At 42.7% G+C, this 17,366-nt stretch overlaps 1 protein-coding gene across 1 annotated transcript in view; it reads right to left on the bottom strand.

Annotated features, from left to right (window-relative positions):
- The window catches only part of nphp4 (nephronophthisis 4), a 402,509-nt gene that overhangs the window by 76,949 nt on the left and 308,194 nt on the right, over positions 1-17,366 (bottom strand). Inside the window, exon 16 of the mRNA XM_060851914.1 lies at positions 14,713-14,893. Within this exon, the coding sequence (XP_060707897.1) occupies positions 14,713-14,893 (181 nt within the window). The remainder of the gene's footprint in view (positions 1-14,712; positions 14,894-17,366) is intronic.

Below are 17,366 nucleotides of genomic sequence, written 5' to 3'. Positions count from 1 at the left end.
TTAAGTTCAGAAGGCTGTAAAGTGCCTAGCCTGAGGATGAGATGTTGTTCCTCCAGTTTGTGCTGTGTTTCACTGGAACACTGCAGCACATTGAGGACAGACAGGTGGGCATGGGAGCAGGACGCTATGTTAAAATGACTAGCTACAGGAAGGTCAGGGTCTTGCTTGAGCACAAACTGGAGGAGTTCCGCAATGTGGTCACCCAGTCTGTGTTTGGTTTTCCTCCAATGTAGAGTGGGCCACATTGGCTGCAATACACAAGACTGGAGAAGGCACAGGTGAAATGCTGCTTCGCCTGGAAAAACCTGGATGGTGAGCAGGGAGGTGGTGAAGGGGCATGTGTTGCACCTTCTGTGGTTACATAGGGAGATGGTGTTGGTGGTTGTGGAATGGATTAGGGTGTCCCATAGGGAGCGATCCCTGCGAAATGCAGATGGAGGAGCGAGCGGAAGATCTGTTTGATGGCGGCATTCTGCTGGAGTCATCTGAAATGGCGGAAAACGATCCTTTGAATGTGGGGGTTGGCAGGAAGAAAAGTGAGGACTAGGGGAACCTGATCACACTGTTGGGAGTGATGGGAAGTGGCAAGGGCTGAAGCACGGGCATTGAGGGTCCTGTCAATCACAGTGGGTGGGAAACCACGGTCACAGAAGAAGCAAGCCATGTCAACAGTATTGTTTTGGAAAGTGGCACTCTTCGGAGGGTCGGTGTTGACTTGTTGGGCTAAAGGGCCTGTTTACACACTGTAGGGAATCTAATCTAATCAGTACAGTCCTGGTCCCATAGGTTCCAGTTAATAAAAAGTTTATTGTGTATGGGTTAATTGGTTCTAAGTTGTCTATTTGAGTCAGTGGGCATGGAGGATGCAGTGTGAGGCCATGGAAGTGAAATAGAGAGCACACAGTGGTCATAGTAATAACACAGGAGGGACTAGAATTGTAAGCTGAGAGAATCAGAGGATATTATAGCCTTTGGTGCAACTGAGATAAAGTTCCAGAGAACCAAAGCAGCCTTGTAACCAATTTGTAATCATCTCTGGCTTCCTCCCTGGCCATATCCAAATTGCTTCCAGGGTCAACATGCCCAATGTGATCCTGCCTCCACTTCTCTGGAGGTAACATAGGGCCCATGTTGTGGCCTCCCGTTGCCCTTATGTTGCTCCATTTTCCACGATATTTCCTCTGCCTGTTTATGCTCCTGCATCTCAGCCTCTCACTTGGTAGCCTGTGGTGGAGGCAGTTCCCTTATAATGACCTCCCTTTTACAGCAGTGCCCTGCAGATTCAAGGCACAAGTTATAATGTCAATGAAAACCTGAGCAATGAAAGGCAGAGGCAAACAAATTGAAAGCCTTGGTCAGTTTGTTAGCCAGCGGCACCGCTGTTCTGGCCATGTTTCTAACAACCTTTTGCCAAGCTAAGATATTCCATGTATTAGTCATAATAAAAGTTGTGGTTAGGACATTGCTACATAAAAGCTCAAAGGGGAATATACTATCAATTATATGTCCTTTACCATTCCATCTTCTCCATCTCCGCCTGCTTCTCACAGATTATCCTACTTAGTGCGGTCTTTTACCATTCTCTCAGCCTTCCTCAATTCCCAGAGGATGTTCTAGCAGAGGATCCCTCCCTGGAAGCAGTTTCATTCAGCACAATAGCTGATATCACAAAAGTTCGATTTGGTGATATCTGAACTGCAGGGCTGATAATGTGACCAAGGCTTTCAATGTATTTGCCACTGCCTTGCCTTGTTCCGGCGAGTGAGTTTTGAGAAGATTTGTAGCTCAGGTTGAGGTTCGGGGTGTAGGTTTGCTCGCTGAGCTGGAAGGTTCACTTTCAGATATTTTGTCACCCTACTAGGTATTTCCTGCTCATCCACATGTAAGGATGAGACATGACCCACTCTCACTAGTATCTTTACATACAGATGAGGAAGGACACTACTTTGACTGGGACAATGCATCCATCCTAGGACAAGCCAAACAGAGACATGCATGAGAATTCCTAGAAGCACGGCGTTCCAACTGGAACTCTATCAACAAACACATTGACTTGGATCCCATTTACCACCCACTGAAAAAAAAAGCAGGAAACGGTGTCACCAGAAGAAATGACATGATCAACCCAAGGAAACCTAAACACATAAATAGAAAGTGGGCTACACAGTGGGCGGCACGGTGGCACAGTGGTTAGCACTGCTGCCTCACAGCACCTGAGACCCGGGTTCAATTCCCGACTCAGGCGACTGACTGTGTGGAGTTTGCACGTTCTCCCAGTGTCTGCGTGGGTTTCCTTCGGGTGCTCCGGTTTCCTCCCACAATCCAAAGATGTGCGGGTCAGGTGAATTGGCCATGCTAAATTGCCCGTAGTGTTAGGTAAGGGGTAAATGTAGGGGTATGGGTGGGTTGCGCTTCGGCGGGTCGGTGTGGACTTGTTGGGCCAAAGGGCCTGTTTCCACACTGTAAGTAATCTAATCTAATCTACAACCAGTGCTTCATCTGGAGGCTCACTGAAGATGTTACCTCGTAGGGTGATGAGACATCTGAAAGTGAACCTTCCAGATCAGTAAGCAAACATACACCCCAAACCTCAACCTGAGCTACAAATCTTCTCAAAACTCACTAGCCAGAACAATGCAAAGCACTGGCAAATACATCGAAAGCCTTGGTCACATTATCAGCCCTGCAGTTCAGATATCACCCCCGAGAAAAAGAACAGGAAATGACATCACTATAGGAGATGATGTCACCAGAAGAAATGACATCACCAACTTAAGGAAATCCAAACACATAAATAGAAAGTGGGCTACACCACCAGTGCTTCATCCAGAGTCTCACTGAAGATGTTACCTAGTATGGTGACAAAACATCTGAAAAACAAACCTTCTAGCTCAGTGAGCAAAGCTACATCCATTGCTCAGGCGTTCATTGACATTATAATTAGTCTCTTGAAGTCTGCAGGACAATGTTGTAAAAAGGGTGGTCATTATGAGGGATCTGCCTCCACCACAGGCTACCAGGTGAGAGGCAGAGGAGCAGGAGTATGAGCAGACAGAGGAGATAACAGAGAAAATGAAGCAACATAGAGAGAACGGGAGGCCGCAACATGAACTTGACAGAACTGTTCTTGTATAAATGGCCCCTATTTTACCTCCAGAGAAGTGGAGGCAGGGTCACATCGGACATGCTGACCCTGGAAGTTCCACATGTAGTGACTATGATGCGTAACTCACAATGTCCAACATCACTAAATCAATCCAGAAAAGAACTGTTTCTGCCATGTCAATCACCTCCCTGCTCACTGCCCCATGCAGCACCCTGCACCCAACTCTTTGCCTCCTCAGTTGCCACCCTCGCTGAATGGGAGTGGGCAGTTTGGGAGTGGGATAGCATGAGGAGCAATTGAAATGGAGGGGATTTGGAGCTGTGGCAAACAGGAGGTGGGCAGCTGCTGCCTTTGTGAGGTAGGGAGTGTGCAGCAAGGACTCAATAGATAAAGGGCTCACAACCATAATATTAGCAATGGGAAGAACTGTGCATATGCCACCGGATTGAGTGGGGACCAGGTCTTCTAAGCAATACAGTGACGACAAAATCAGTAGTGTAAGGCCAGCTGGACCAATTCTTGTAAAATTTTTCAAACTGTTTCAAACTAGAAAAAGGTTTAAAACTCTGAAATAATCGCATCTGCAGCCAGATTAAATAATGAGGCAACTGCCCAGGAAGTGTTTCATGATATGAAATTGAATAATGGTTGCTGTATTGGATCCATTTATTCTGTTTCACATCATGGTATTTCGTGTGAGATTAAGACTAAGTATTAGCTACCGTGTGGAATTCCAAAGCGGTGGTGACTGCTCCAAAGTAGTGTTGCACACTGATCCAAGCTTTCACATCTCTGCTATACATGTTGTCGAAGGCTGGTGGGCACATATCCCCCTTTCCAAGATGGCATCCCCTGCACTTCCTTTTAGAAATGTGCATGCACATCCCGAGTCTGATTTTACATTAGCTGGCTGCATTGAGCCTAAACAAAGGTCCAGTTTAATAATGAGGTACTGAATCTGCCATGGGCTACTAGCTGAAGGGGTGATGAGTTATATGTGGCCCCTTCCCTCCTACGTAGCTTTAGAAAAACTGCACGAATCATTGCCCATTTTGTCACATTGTACAGTATCGGTAAGCACTGCTTCCTTTTTCACTTCTAGAAAACTGCAGGTCTTATTAAATAAGTAAATATGATTGTGTCAAAGTACTAGTTATTACAAAGAAAGTGTCCCTGCTTGCAGAAGAAGCTGAACAGAGACACAATTGCTCATAGAAGTAAACTCAGAATATTAGAAAGGCTTTTTATTCTAATTCCTGGCATGGAAACATTTAATTTCACTCTGTAAAACCAAACACAGGGATATGACAATGTATTGCAAGTTTCTAGGTGTTTTATGTGGATTTGCAATGCCAACAATCAAAAAGCAAGTGAAGTCACAAAACACTGCTGGTCACTTTGAATATTGAAATATACAATTAAAAGCTTACGGAATTATTAAAACTTAGATCTAGAGCTAGTGGCATTGCCTTATCTTATTGCTTTAACAAAGTGAGACTGGAAGGCGTAAATCCTAACCAGCTCTGCTGTTTGATTGCAATTGTAATTCAGGAGCAGCTCATGTTTCAGGTCAATGGATTATGAATGAAGTGTAACTGCGTCATTGTCAGGGATTTGCAGTTACGTGAGTAACCTGGAGCCACAGCCATTTCACTTAAAAAGGACAACCTTGAAATGATCTGAAACCCAAAGATTCTCCAGGAAGCCAGCCAAGCTGTGTTCACTAATGGGAATATTTTGCTGAGGGAATTGACTTACTTTTGGGATTCAGCATCACAGGGCCCAGCTTGTTAATATCTCCTGTAAGTGAGTATTACTGACATGCAAGGCTGAACAGAAAGATTCAATAGAGTGAATAACTACAGGCAGCATCGAAGTCAAATGCCAGCCAAATAAAGAATGTACTTTAAAAACAAAAAGAGGTAAATATTGTTTCTTAAAGTCTGTTGTGAACTGAACCATGTTTCCGTGTCTTGCAAATATATTGTTGCCAATCCAAAGACAAACAAGATGTGATACGTGCTAATGTTACAATTATAAGGTGAATGGGAATGTCATGTTTTGGGGCTGTATCTCTAATTTAAGGTCAAATGAAGGGCCTGTTCCAAAGTTTGCTTGGTTAGTTTGATTATTGAAGACTGAAGGGGAACCAGATGGTTTTACTGGGGAAAAAGTTGCAAAATGTTTCTCTTGGAGATAATGCCAACATCCAGTGTAACAACAATGAATAGAATGTAAGTCTCAAAAGTTCCAGATAGGTGTTAAAAATGTTGAGTTGCAAAAAGTTATGTTTTAAATTGTCTGTTTACTTCTAAGATAAAAGGACATTGAGAACACAGCGATAGCCAATCAGCATTTCTACCTGGTTAGAATGCCCATGTTACTCATAATGCCAAGGCAATGAGCTTCAAGAGGGGAAAGCTTTCTACAATATCCCAAAAAATTCGCAAATTTAGTCAAGCTGGATTGAGTAGAGAAAGATATCAGCCAGAGGCTCAAAGTTTCTATGACTTACTGCACTGAAACTAGAGCGGAAACTTGTGATTGGACAAAAAACAGCAATTTTGTGAGGATTAAAATTCAGGGTGCTGGATTTGCACTGGTGTGAGAATAGCCAAGAAATACCCCTCTCATAAAGACTTTGTCAAGGTTAAAAGTGACCACACTTAGAAAGAAAAAGGACAAAAGTAATTCCTCAAGAGCTTAGAACCATTTTAGACTGGATCCCTGCAAAATTGAATGACTACTTGATTTGGTTTGATTTAAGAATAGGGTAAAGTATATCTGTAAAGAGCTTTATTTTAATTAATTCTTGGGAAGCCAGTATTACTGGCTAGGCCAGCATTTATTTCCCATGCTTAATTGATCTTCAGAGAGTGGTGATGTGCTGCCTTATTGAACTACTAGCAGAACATGGACATTTGGGTACGTCCACAGTACTACTAGAAAGAGAGACTTTGATATTATCCCAGATCAGAGTGGGCAGCTTGGAGGGAACTTGCAAGTCACAGTATTCCCATGCATTTCATCCCTTTGTCCTTCTTGATTATGATAAAACTAAAAAGTCATCTGCAACAATATTTATTCGTCAATAGTGCTTTGTTAATTTGTTACAGTAAAAGGCTTAAAGCATTAAATCTGATCATGTCATCCTTGCAGCTGTCAACCAAAAGTTCAGATTTCTATTTCTAATATTACTGGTGCCTACAAGGATCGAGTGACCCTTCCTCAGAACCCAATATACCCTCTGCTTTATTCTTCATCATGAGCTGAAGTTCAGACTTCACATGTGGGCCACTAGTAAGACTAATTCGTCCACTTCTGCATCACTGCTTCTTTGTACCACTCCCCATCTTTGTAATCTCAAAGTATTTTTCAAACACAGTGATCCTTTGGCAAGCCCTATCAACCTCGCGTATTGAAATTTTCACAGTATTATGTGGCAGTGTTCCACAACACTTCCTGAGATCACTACCAAATGAACTAACTCCAATTTAACACTATGCCCTCTTAAGCTGGATTCTTCCACCAGAGAAAATAGTTCCTATTCTCTGTATCACTTTCTTTATTCGTCCTAAACCCTTCAGTTATACCATGTCCTAATTTTTGATACTTGGGAGTATAAACCTGATGTATGCATTTAGTCCTCAAGTCTTAATCCTATCAGTCCCTCTATCATTCTGGCAAATCTATCCACTCCTGGGACAATGTGTTCTCTCTTCTTCCATGTAAAAGCTTGCTAAACTCTGTGGTCTTCAGTCTTTCCTCCTTTCTTTCCTTCCTGTTCATTGTTCACCTCAGCATTTTAGCGAGACCCACATCGACTTGATGAATGCTGTGTAAATAAATTACTATTGTATTTGCTTCAGTGCCATTGGCAATTTGAACACGGGGAAATAAATCACAGTTCAACTTCAATGCATGTTGATTGAATGTTTGAATCTGCACCATACGTCCTTCTTCCAAGGACAGTATTTGTCCAGTACAAAGCTCACACACAGTCTGCATACTGGGAAATTAATACTGTAAGTCACTCTAATCCATCCAAATCATGTATACACCAAGCAAATCACTGCAAAGCTTGCACGCCTGAGTACAACAGAATCTGTTGAATTAGTGGAACCAGTAGAGCAGAAGGGCAGGTCAATTAGATAATAAGGGAGAAGAGTCGGAGGCTGCAATTCTTATTAGATGCACACCCTTGGCAGAAAGAGTCAATTTTCTCTGTTTTTGTCAGTCACATTGAACCTTTTAGCAGTCATTATTTTTAACATGATTGGTTAGCCTTCTAGACTTCACACTAAATAATGAAAAAGAAAGCTGTTGTCTCCATTTGCTTTCACCTGCCCCTCAGGACCTGCTGATAAAATACTTTAAAATATTAAGTGTAATTACTGCAAATAATGCATTCAGTTGTCATTGAAGTGTTCAATCAACCATAATCATATTAAATGCAGGGGAGGCAGGCTGGTCAGGCTAAATGGCCTTCTCCTGTTCTTTCGTCAGGGGAGCAGACAGACATTCCTGTGGCTAAGACATGACTCCAGAATGGTGTGTTGTTTCCCTGGTACCAGGGTTGGGGTATCCTCAAAGGGAAGGGTGATGAGTTTGAGATCATGGTACATCTTGGCACCAATGATATGGGCAAAGTGAGGAATGAGATCTTGCATCAACAATTCAGAGAGCTGGATAATAAGTTAAAAAGCCAGACCTCAATGGTTGTAATCTCTAAATTATTCTGGGTGCCATGTGCTTGCAAGTTTAGAAATAGGAAAATAGGACAGATGAGTGCATGGTTTAAGAGTTGGTACAAGAGAGACGGTTTTAGATTCCAGGTTCACTCAGACCATTTTGGGGGAAGGTGGGACATCTACAAAGGGACGGTCTACACCTGAACCACATTGGCACCAACATCCTGACAGGCAGGCGCACTAATGCTGGTGCAAGGATTTTAAACTAGTCTGGCAGGGTGAGGGTCACAGAATGTCAATGAAACAGACATGTCATGCTCCGGCAAAGGAAGCAAGTCACAGTGAGTTCAGCTATGTTGAGTCTCAAGACAGGAAGGCAAGGTTGGATGGTCTTTACTTTAATGCCATAAGTGTAATAAGTAAGACTGATGAGCTAATAGCGTGGATTGGCACATGCAAGTATGATATTGTTGCCATCATAGAAACATGTTGAGGGGAGGGCTGGACTGGGAACTCAACATTCCAGGATATAGGTTCTTTAGACAAGACAGACGAGGGTGTAAGAAGTGTAGTGGTGGAGCACTATTAATTCAGTAGCCAATTACTGCAATAAGGAGTGATGATATCTTGGAAGTGTCCTCAAACGAGGCTTTATGGATAGAATTTAGGAGTGTTAAGGAGGCAGTTACTTTACTGAGAGTGTATTTTAGGCCCTAAAGAATCAGCGGGAAAAAGAGAAGCAAGTATGTCGGCAGCTCACAGAGGTGTGTAAGAGTAATACTTGGGTAATTATACGAAGGGGATTTCAACTTCCCCAACATTAATTAGGATAATCATAATGTTAAGGGTTTAGAGGGGGCGGATTCTTGAAATGTACCCACGGAGTTTTTTTTTGTATCACCATGTAAAAAGCCCAAAAAGGAACAGTGCAATCACTTTATAAAGCTCTGGTTAGGCCCCATTTGGAGTACTGTGTCCAGTTTTGGTCCCCACACCTCAGGAAGGACATACTGGCACTGGAACGTGTCCAGCAGATGATCCCTGGAATGGTTGGTCTAACATACGAGGAACGGCTGAGGATCCTGGGATTGTATTCATTGGAGTTTAGAAGATTGAGGGGAGATTAATAGTAACTTACAAGATAATACATGGCTTGGAAAGGGTGGACGCTAGGAAATTGTTTCCTTTAGGCGAGGAGACTAGGACCTGTGGACACAGCCTTAGAATTAGAGGGGGTCAATTCAGAACAGAAATGCGGAGACATTTCCTCAGCCAGAGAGTGGTGGGCCTGTGGAATTCATTGCCGCAGAGTGCAGTGGAGGCCGGGACGCTAAATGTCTTCAAGGCAGAGATTGATAGATTCTTGATGTCACGAGGAATTAAGGGCTACGGGGAGAATACTGGTAAGTGGAGTTGAAATGCCCATCAGCCATGATTGAATGACAGAGTGGACTCGATGGGCCGAATGGCCTTACTTCCACTCCTATGTCTTATGGTCTTATAGTGCTGGACCTGGTTCTGGGGCAAGAAACCAGACAGTGTTTGATGTGGCTGTGGGAGAACATTTAGATAATTGCAAGTGCAACATGTTACGGACAAGGAAAAAATGGCCTGGCCTGCAAAAGATGGCTTTGGTTTGGGGCTGGGTGGGGGGGTGGGCGTGGAGGGCAGATTTTATTCGAATCAAATAGTATCTAGACTTGGAACAGCTCCATGTGGGTAAATCGAAATGGAGTAATGGGGGTCACTCGAAATGGAGTAATGGGGGTCACTCGAAAAGTAGCTGGGGCAAGTACATGTGCAAAATGTGCCCTTTAGAGGGAAATGTAGGAGCTGTAAGTTCAGAGAACCCTGAGTGTCTATGATAATCTAGGACTGAATAAAGAGGAGGAGTATGGCTTTGAGCAAGAACAAAGGGAACAATTCAGCCAAGGTCCCAGAGGAATACAGGAAGTGCAGGAGAGAACTTAAGAAAACAATTAAATGAGCAAAAAGATGGCATGAGAAAGGACTTGCGAACAGGATTAGGGAGAATCCAAAGATATTTTATAAATACATTAAAGGGAAGATGTTAACCAGGGAAAGAGTAGGGCCCAATAAGGATCAAGGGACAACCTGCGTGTGAAGCTACAGGATGTTGGAAGGGTGTTGAATAGACACTTATCTTTGATCTTCACTCTGGAAAAGAACATACGTATGGAATTCAGCAAAAGGGAGGAACTTGCCCAGTTTGACACAGGAAATGGGGAGGTATTGGAAACTCTGTTGAGCTTAAAAACAGAAAAATCCTCTGGCCCAGATCAACAAAGAAACCTTGGAGTGCAGGTTCATAGTTCCTTAAAAGTAGAATATCAGGTAGACAGGATAGTGAAGGAGGTATTTGGTATGCTTTCCTTTATTGGTCAGAGCATTGAGTATAGGAGTTGGGCGGTCATGATGCGGCTGAACAGGACATTGGTTAGGCCATTTTCGGAATACTGTGTGCAATTCTGATCTACCTCCTATCTGGAGGAATTTGTGAAACAGGAAAGGGTTCGGAAAAAATTTACAAGGATGTTGCCAGGTTTGGAGGATTTGAGCTATAGAGCTGAAAATGTGTTGCTGGAAAAGCGCAGCCCTGAAGAAGGGCTTATGCCCAAAACGTCGAATATCCTGCTCCTTGGAAGCTGCCTGACCTGCTGCGCTTTTCAAGCAACACATTTTCAGCTCTGATCTCCAGCATCTGCAGACCTCACTTTCTCCTCGAGGATTTGAGCTGTATGGCAAGGCTGAAGAGGCAGGAGTTATTTTCCTGGAGCGTCGAAGGCTGAGGTTTATGAAATCATGAGGGACATGGATAGGACAAATAGACAAGGTATTTTCCCTGGGGTGAGGGAGTCCAGAACTAGGGGGCATAGGTTTAGGGTGAGAAGGGAAAGATATAAAAGGGACCTAAGGGGCAACTTTTTCATGCAGAGAGTGGTCCATGTATGGAATGAGCTGCCAGAGGAAGTGGTGGAGGCTAGTACAATTACAGCATTTAAGAGACACCTGGATGGATATATGAATAGGAAGGGTTTAGAGGGACATGGCCAAGTGCTGACAAATGGGATGAGATTAGGATATCTGGTTGGACTGACGGGTCTGTTTCTGTGCTGTACATCTCTATGACTCTATAATTGCTGCCCAAGCTGGTGTGGGAGGTAAGGCAGGAAATTGCAGGGGCTCGGACAAATCTTTTATTTCTCTCTGGCCACAGGGGAAATGCTAGAGGACTGGATGGCAGCTGATGTGGTTCCACTTTTTAAGAGGAATGGTAAAGATAAACCAGGAAATTTCAGACCAGTGAGTCTCACCAATCACTGGTAGAGAAACAATTGGAGAAAATTCTGAAGGAATGAATTAATACCCACTTGCAAAGCCACGGGTTAGTTAGGGATAGTCAACATGGCTTTGTCAGAGGGACGTCAAGCCTCACAAATTTGTTGGAATTTTTCAAAATGTGATCAAGTGTGTGGATGAGGGAAGTTCAGGTGATGTATGGATTTATATGGATTTTAGCAAAGCTTTTGACAAGGTCCCATATGGGAGACTGATTGGGAAGATTAAAGCACATGGAATTCAGGGAGACATGGCGTGATAGATCAGAACTGGCATAGTAATAGGACACAAAGGCTAACAGTAGAAGGCTGTTTGAGTGACTGAAGGCTGGTGTCCAACAGTGTACCACAAGGATCAGTACTGGGACCCTTGCTGTTATGTCCGTAAATGATACAGATGATAATGTAGGGGAACTGCTAAGCAGATTTGCAGACAATACCAAGATTGGTACAGTGGTTAGTAGCGATGAAGGTGGTTGTAGGTTACAGGAAGACATAGGTGGGTTGGTCAAATGGGCAGACCAGTGGCAGATTGTATTTAACTCTGATAAATGTGAGGTGATGCACTTTGGAAGAAGAAATAAGATGAGGGAGTATTTAATGAATGGCAGGACACTGGGTGTCTTAGAGGAACAGAAGGATCTTGTGCTAATTATTTGCAAATCCTTGAAGTCAGCACAGCATGTGAATCAGTTATGTCACGGGGTATAAGAGCAAGGAGATAATGGTGAAGTTGTACAGAACATTGGTCAGGCCACAAGTGGAGAACTGTGTGCAGCTCTGGTCACCTCACTACAGGAAGAATGTGACGGCACCAGAGGGAGTACAGAGAAGGTTCACCAGGATGATGCCTGAGATGCAGTAATTGAGCCATAAGGAGAGCTTGGATTATTTTCTTTACAGCAGAGAAGACAAAGGGGGAGCATGATTGAGGTGTATAAGATTATGAGGAGTATGGACAGGATGATAGAGAAGAGCTGTTCCCCTTTGTTGAGGGATCAATCACGAGTGGGTGTACTTTTAGGGTAAGAGGCAGGAGATTTACAGGAAGTTTGGCAAAACTATTTTTTAAGTCAGTGGGTGGCGGAAATCTGGAATACTCTGCCTGGGAAGGTGACGGCGGCTGAAAACCTTATAAGCTTTAAAAATATTTGGATGAATACTTCAAATATCATAACATTCAAGATATGTGACAAGTGCAGGAAATTGGGATTAGTGCACTTTCAGTGGTAGTTATGTCAGTGTAGACTCGATGGGCTAGAGGGCCTTTTCTGCACTGTAAGATTCAATGAATCTACGTTCCCATTATAAGTAACAGTAGTTCTGAACATTGGGAAAGTAATATTAATTGTACCTGCAAAAATTCAGATGATGATATCAAAGATATCCTGAGGAAGGGTCACCACTGACCCGAAGTGTTAATGCTGATTTCTCTTTATAGACACTGCCAGATCTGCTGAGCTTTTCCAGCAACTTTTTTTGTGAATAACAATTCTGATATAATCTAATAAACCCCTTCCCCTCCTTACTCCTTTTATTGACAATTCAAATCAAGTGCAGGCAGGTTAAAAAGCCCACCTCTATTCCCAAAACAACTCAAGCCATTCCCAAAGCAATTAGCATTCTATTGAACCTACTGCCCATTTTAAGTCCCACTCACCTTAACCCCATACCTTCATCATCATCTATTCACTCTTTACCCTCTCACCCTTACTTCTTCACCTCCCCACCTATTTCCACTTCAGGAACTCTCTAGCCCAACTGTAAGAGTTGGATTCCATTGAATACCCCATGAAACTCCCCAATGAGACAAAACTGACTTTTCAAACCATCTGTATAAATAGTCAAGCATCAGTAATACAGTTAGGCAGCCAAGAGCCCCTAAAATTCTCTAAGAAATAAAGAGGTATTAGAACTGTTGTTAACCGATGTCTAAATGGAATTAAAGAAAAGGGAGATGAAGGTAACATTTATCATTCTAGACTACTCTTAAATGGTATGAAAAGTATTTTTATCCATCAGATAAGCTTTCTTTTAAAACTTATCTGAAGATATTCCATATTAAAAAATGTTAATCTTTTACTTGACAGATTTCCAGTTCGCAGAACTAACAATCTGGTAAACAGTGTTTATAGGTGAACTGACATAAGATATAGAAGCAGAATGAGGCCATTCAGTCCACCGAGTGTTTTCCCACATTTGATCATGTCTCATATGTTCTCAAGCCCATTCTCCTGTCTTTCCCTGTAATCCTGGATGCCCATACCAATCAAAAATCTATGTCTTGAACACACAATGACTTGACCTCCACAGCCTTCTGTGGCAATGAGTTCCACAGGTTCACCACTTTCTAGCAGAAGAAATTGCACCTCATCTCATTTCTGAAGGGCTGTCCCTTCACTCGGAGGCTCTGTCCCCAGGTCCTAAACTATCCTTCTGATGGAAACATCTTCTCCACATCCACTTTATTCAGGCCTCTCAGTATCGTGTAAGTTTCAATGAGGTTTTCCTCAGCCCACTAAACTCCGTTGAATTCAGAACCAGAATCCTCAACCACACTTCAGATGACAAGCCCTTCACTTCTGCGAACCTTCTCTGGACTCCCTCCTAAGTCAGCACATCCTTCATTAGGTACAGAGCACAAAATTGCTCACAATATTCCAAATGCCGTCTGACCAAAATCTTATACAACTCCAACTCTTGAAATGAATGCTAACATTGTACTTGCCTTCCTAAGTACAATAGAATCTGTATGTTAAGCTGAAGGGAGTCCTAGTTCAAGATTCACAAGTCCCTTTGGTGCTTCAAATCTCCAATACGTTTCCCCATTTAGAAAATAATATACACCTCTAAAACACATAACCTCGCACTTTCCCACATACCATTTTCCACTTCTTTGCCTACTCTCTTATCTTGTTCAAATCCTTCTGCAGCCCTCCAACTCCTAAACATTACCTGCCCCTCCACCGATCCTTGTGTCATCTGCAAAATTCGCAACAACATCCGCAGTTCCAATCACAGCACTATCATGACCCACCATCATAAATACAGATACAACTTATGCTTCAGCAGCTAATGATGAAATATAAAGCAGGCAAAAATCATATAACGGACTCTTCTAACCTCTAGACTACTTTTCATATGTCTTATGCAGTAGTTGTTAAAACTTGACACTGCTAAATTCTGGCTGCCTCCATGAAAGTTAAAACAAAATGAATTGGGATAAAGCTGTCATAGATCCTACAACATCAGTTGCATCGTTAATAGAGGCAGGAGGGTATTAGAGTGATGATCCCTGCCCCCATCCTCAGGAGGATGACCAGGGGAGGAAATGGAGGAGTGGAGCAGCCTCTTTATTCCAATCCAGCCTCTGCTTGATCCTGTCAGGTCTGTGACTATCCAGCTCATCATATGATTTTGTTAAGTTTCCTAATCCTTTATAGCAGTTTAAAATGCCTGTATGCTAATCTTTGCAAGAACAATTTCTAGTTGTAAGTTATTAAATCATTTTTCTTTTCATAGGGAATGAAGATGGCAGAAGTATACGTTTGCTCACCAACGTTCCCCAGTCGCATATGTAGTCTTCCCTTCGTTATTGTTGTCATTCCATAAGGCTTAACAGTGCCATGCTTGGTGATATTAGCCAAAGCCATTGGTACATCTGGGGTGTATTCTGTGGTTATGACTGGCAACTCGTGAGAAACCTGGACTGCTGTATGACCTTGGCGTAGCAAATACTGCAACAATATAATGCTGTTGTTAGCTTATTCTGTTCAATGTTGCATTAAATCACATACAAAATAGGACTAACAAACACACATGTTTTGAGCTAGGCAATAGCTAAAGGAGAGAATAGGGCCCCTCAAAGATCAGTAAGGCAGCCTTTGTGTGGAGCCACAGGAGATGGGGGAGATACTAAATAAGTATTTTGCATCAGTGTTTAGTGTGGAAAAGGACACAGGGAAGACATAGAATGTAGAGAAATAGATGGTGACATCTTCAAAAATGTCCATATTACTGAGGAGGAAATGCTGGAAGTCTTGAAATCCATAACAGTGGATAAGTCCCCTGGACCTAATCAGGTCCACCCTAGAACTCTGTGGGAAGCTCGGGAAGTGATTGCTGGGCCTCTTGCTGAGATATTTGTATCATTGATAGTCGCAGGTGGGGTGCTGGAAGACTGGAGGTTGGCTAACATGGTGTCACTGTTTAAGGAAGTGGTTAGGAAAAACCAGGGAACTATAGACCAGTGAGCTTGATATTGGTGGCGGGCAAGTTGTTGGAGGGAATCCTGAGGGACAGGATGTACATGTATTTGGAAAGGCAAGGACTGATTAGGGATTGTCAACATGGTTTTGTGTGTGGAAAATCATTTCTCACAAACTTGATTGAGTTTTTTGAAGAAATAACTAAGAGGATTGACGAGGGCAGAATGTAGAGGTGACCTATTTGGACTTCAGTAAGACGTTTGACAAGGTTCCCCATGGGAGACTGGTTAGCAAGGTTAGATCTCATGGAATACAGGGAGAACTAACCATTTGGACACAGAACTGGCTCAAAGGTAGAAGACAGATATTGGTGGTGGAGTGCTGCTTTTCAGACTGGAGGTCTGTGACCAGTGGAGTGCCACAAGGATCGGTGCTGGGTCCACTACTTTTTGTCATTTATATAAATGATTTGGATGTGAGCATAACAGGTATAGTTAGTAAGTTTGCAGATGACACCAAAATTGCAGGTGTAGTGGACAGCAAAGAGGATTACCTCAGATTACAACAGGATCTTGATCAGATGGGCCAATGGACTGAGGAGTGGCAGATGGAGTTTAATTCAGATAAATGCGAGGTGCTGCATTTTGGGAAAGAAAATCTTAGCAGGACTTATACACTTAATGGTAAGATCCTAGGGAGTGTTGCTGAACAAAGAGACCTTGGAGTGCAGGTTCATAGCTCCATGAAATTGGAGTTGCAGGTAGGTAGGATAGTGAAGAAAGTGTTTGGTATGCTTTCCTTTCTGGTTCAGAGTATTGAGTACAGGAGTTGTGAGGTCATGTTAAGTTGTACAGGACATTGGTTCAGCGACTTTTGGAATACTGCGTGTAATCCTGGTCTCCTTCCTATCAGAAGAATATTGTGAAACTTGAAAGGGTTCAGAAAAGATTTACAAGGATGTTTCCAGGGTTGGAGGATTTGAGCTATAGGGAGAGGTTGAACAGTCTAAGGCTGTTTTCCCTGTAGCGTTAGAGGCTGAGGGGTGACATTATAGAGGTTTATAAAATCATGAGGAGCATGGACACGGTAAATAGACAAGGTCTTTTCCCTGGGGTGGGGAATCCAGAACTAAGGGGCATAAGTTTAGGGTGAGAGGGGAAAGATGTAAGAGACCTAAGGGCAACTTTTTCACGCAGAGGGTGGTGTATGTGTGGAATGGACTGTCAGAGGAGACGGTGGAGGTTGGTACAATTGCTACATTTAGAAGGCACCTGGACAGGTATATGAATAGGAAGGGGTTGTCGGGATATGGGCCAGATGCTAGCAGTTGGGACGAGATTGGGTTGGCATGGATGAGTTGGACCAAAGGGTCTGTTTCTTGCTGTGCATCTCTATGACTCAATATGACGCTGTTATTCTTTATACCTTTACACTTATTTTTGAGGACTTCTGAAGTTTGTTGATCTGGGACCTGGGTGAACAAATAAAGTTACAGAATGGTACTTCAACCAAATACAATGCACAATTCATAATGAGGCAGGATTACATTAGAATAATTAATTCAGCACCAATTAAATAAAGGTAAAGACAGATGGGATTAAGAAAGAGAGTATGAGAGGGAAAGGGACTGAAAGAAAAACAGTAGTTTTTAAAAATCTCACATACTAATTAAAATCAGAAGGAATTCGACTTCTAGCAGTAACTAAGACTTACCACTGCATTAAAAATCCATTTATACATGTTTAAGCAAGCCCAAAAATTTTATGGTGAGTTTTATGAGATTTTTTTTATTCATTCACAGGATGAGGGCATCGCTGGCTGGACCAGCATTTATTGACCATCCCTAATTGCTCAGAGAGCAGTTAAGAGTCAACTACTTTGTAGTGTGTCTGGAGTCACATGTAGGCCAGACCAAATAAGGATGATTGTTTCCTCCTCTAAAGGACACTAGTGATGGGTTTTTCCAACAATCGACAATGGATTCATGGTCATCATTAGATTC

The sequence above is a fragment of the Hemiscyllium ocellatum genome, chromosome 37 (assembly GCF_020745735.1).
Source record: "Hemiscyllium ocellatum isolate sHemOce1 chromosome 37, sHemOce1.pat.X.cur, whole genome shotgun sequence".
Classification (NCBI taxonomy): Eukaryota; Metazoa; Chordata; class Chondrichthyes; order Orectolobiformes; family Hemiscylliidae; genus Hemiscyllium; species Hemiscyllium ocellatum.
This window is presented reverse-complemented; position numbering and strand designations above follow the sequence as displayed.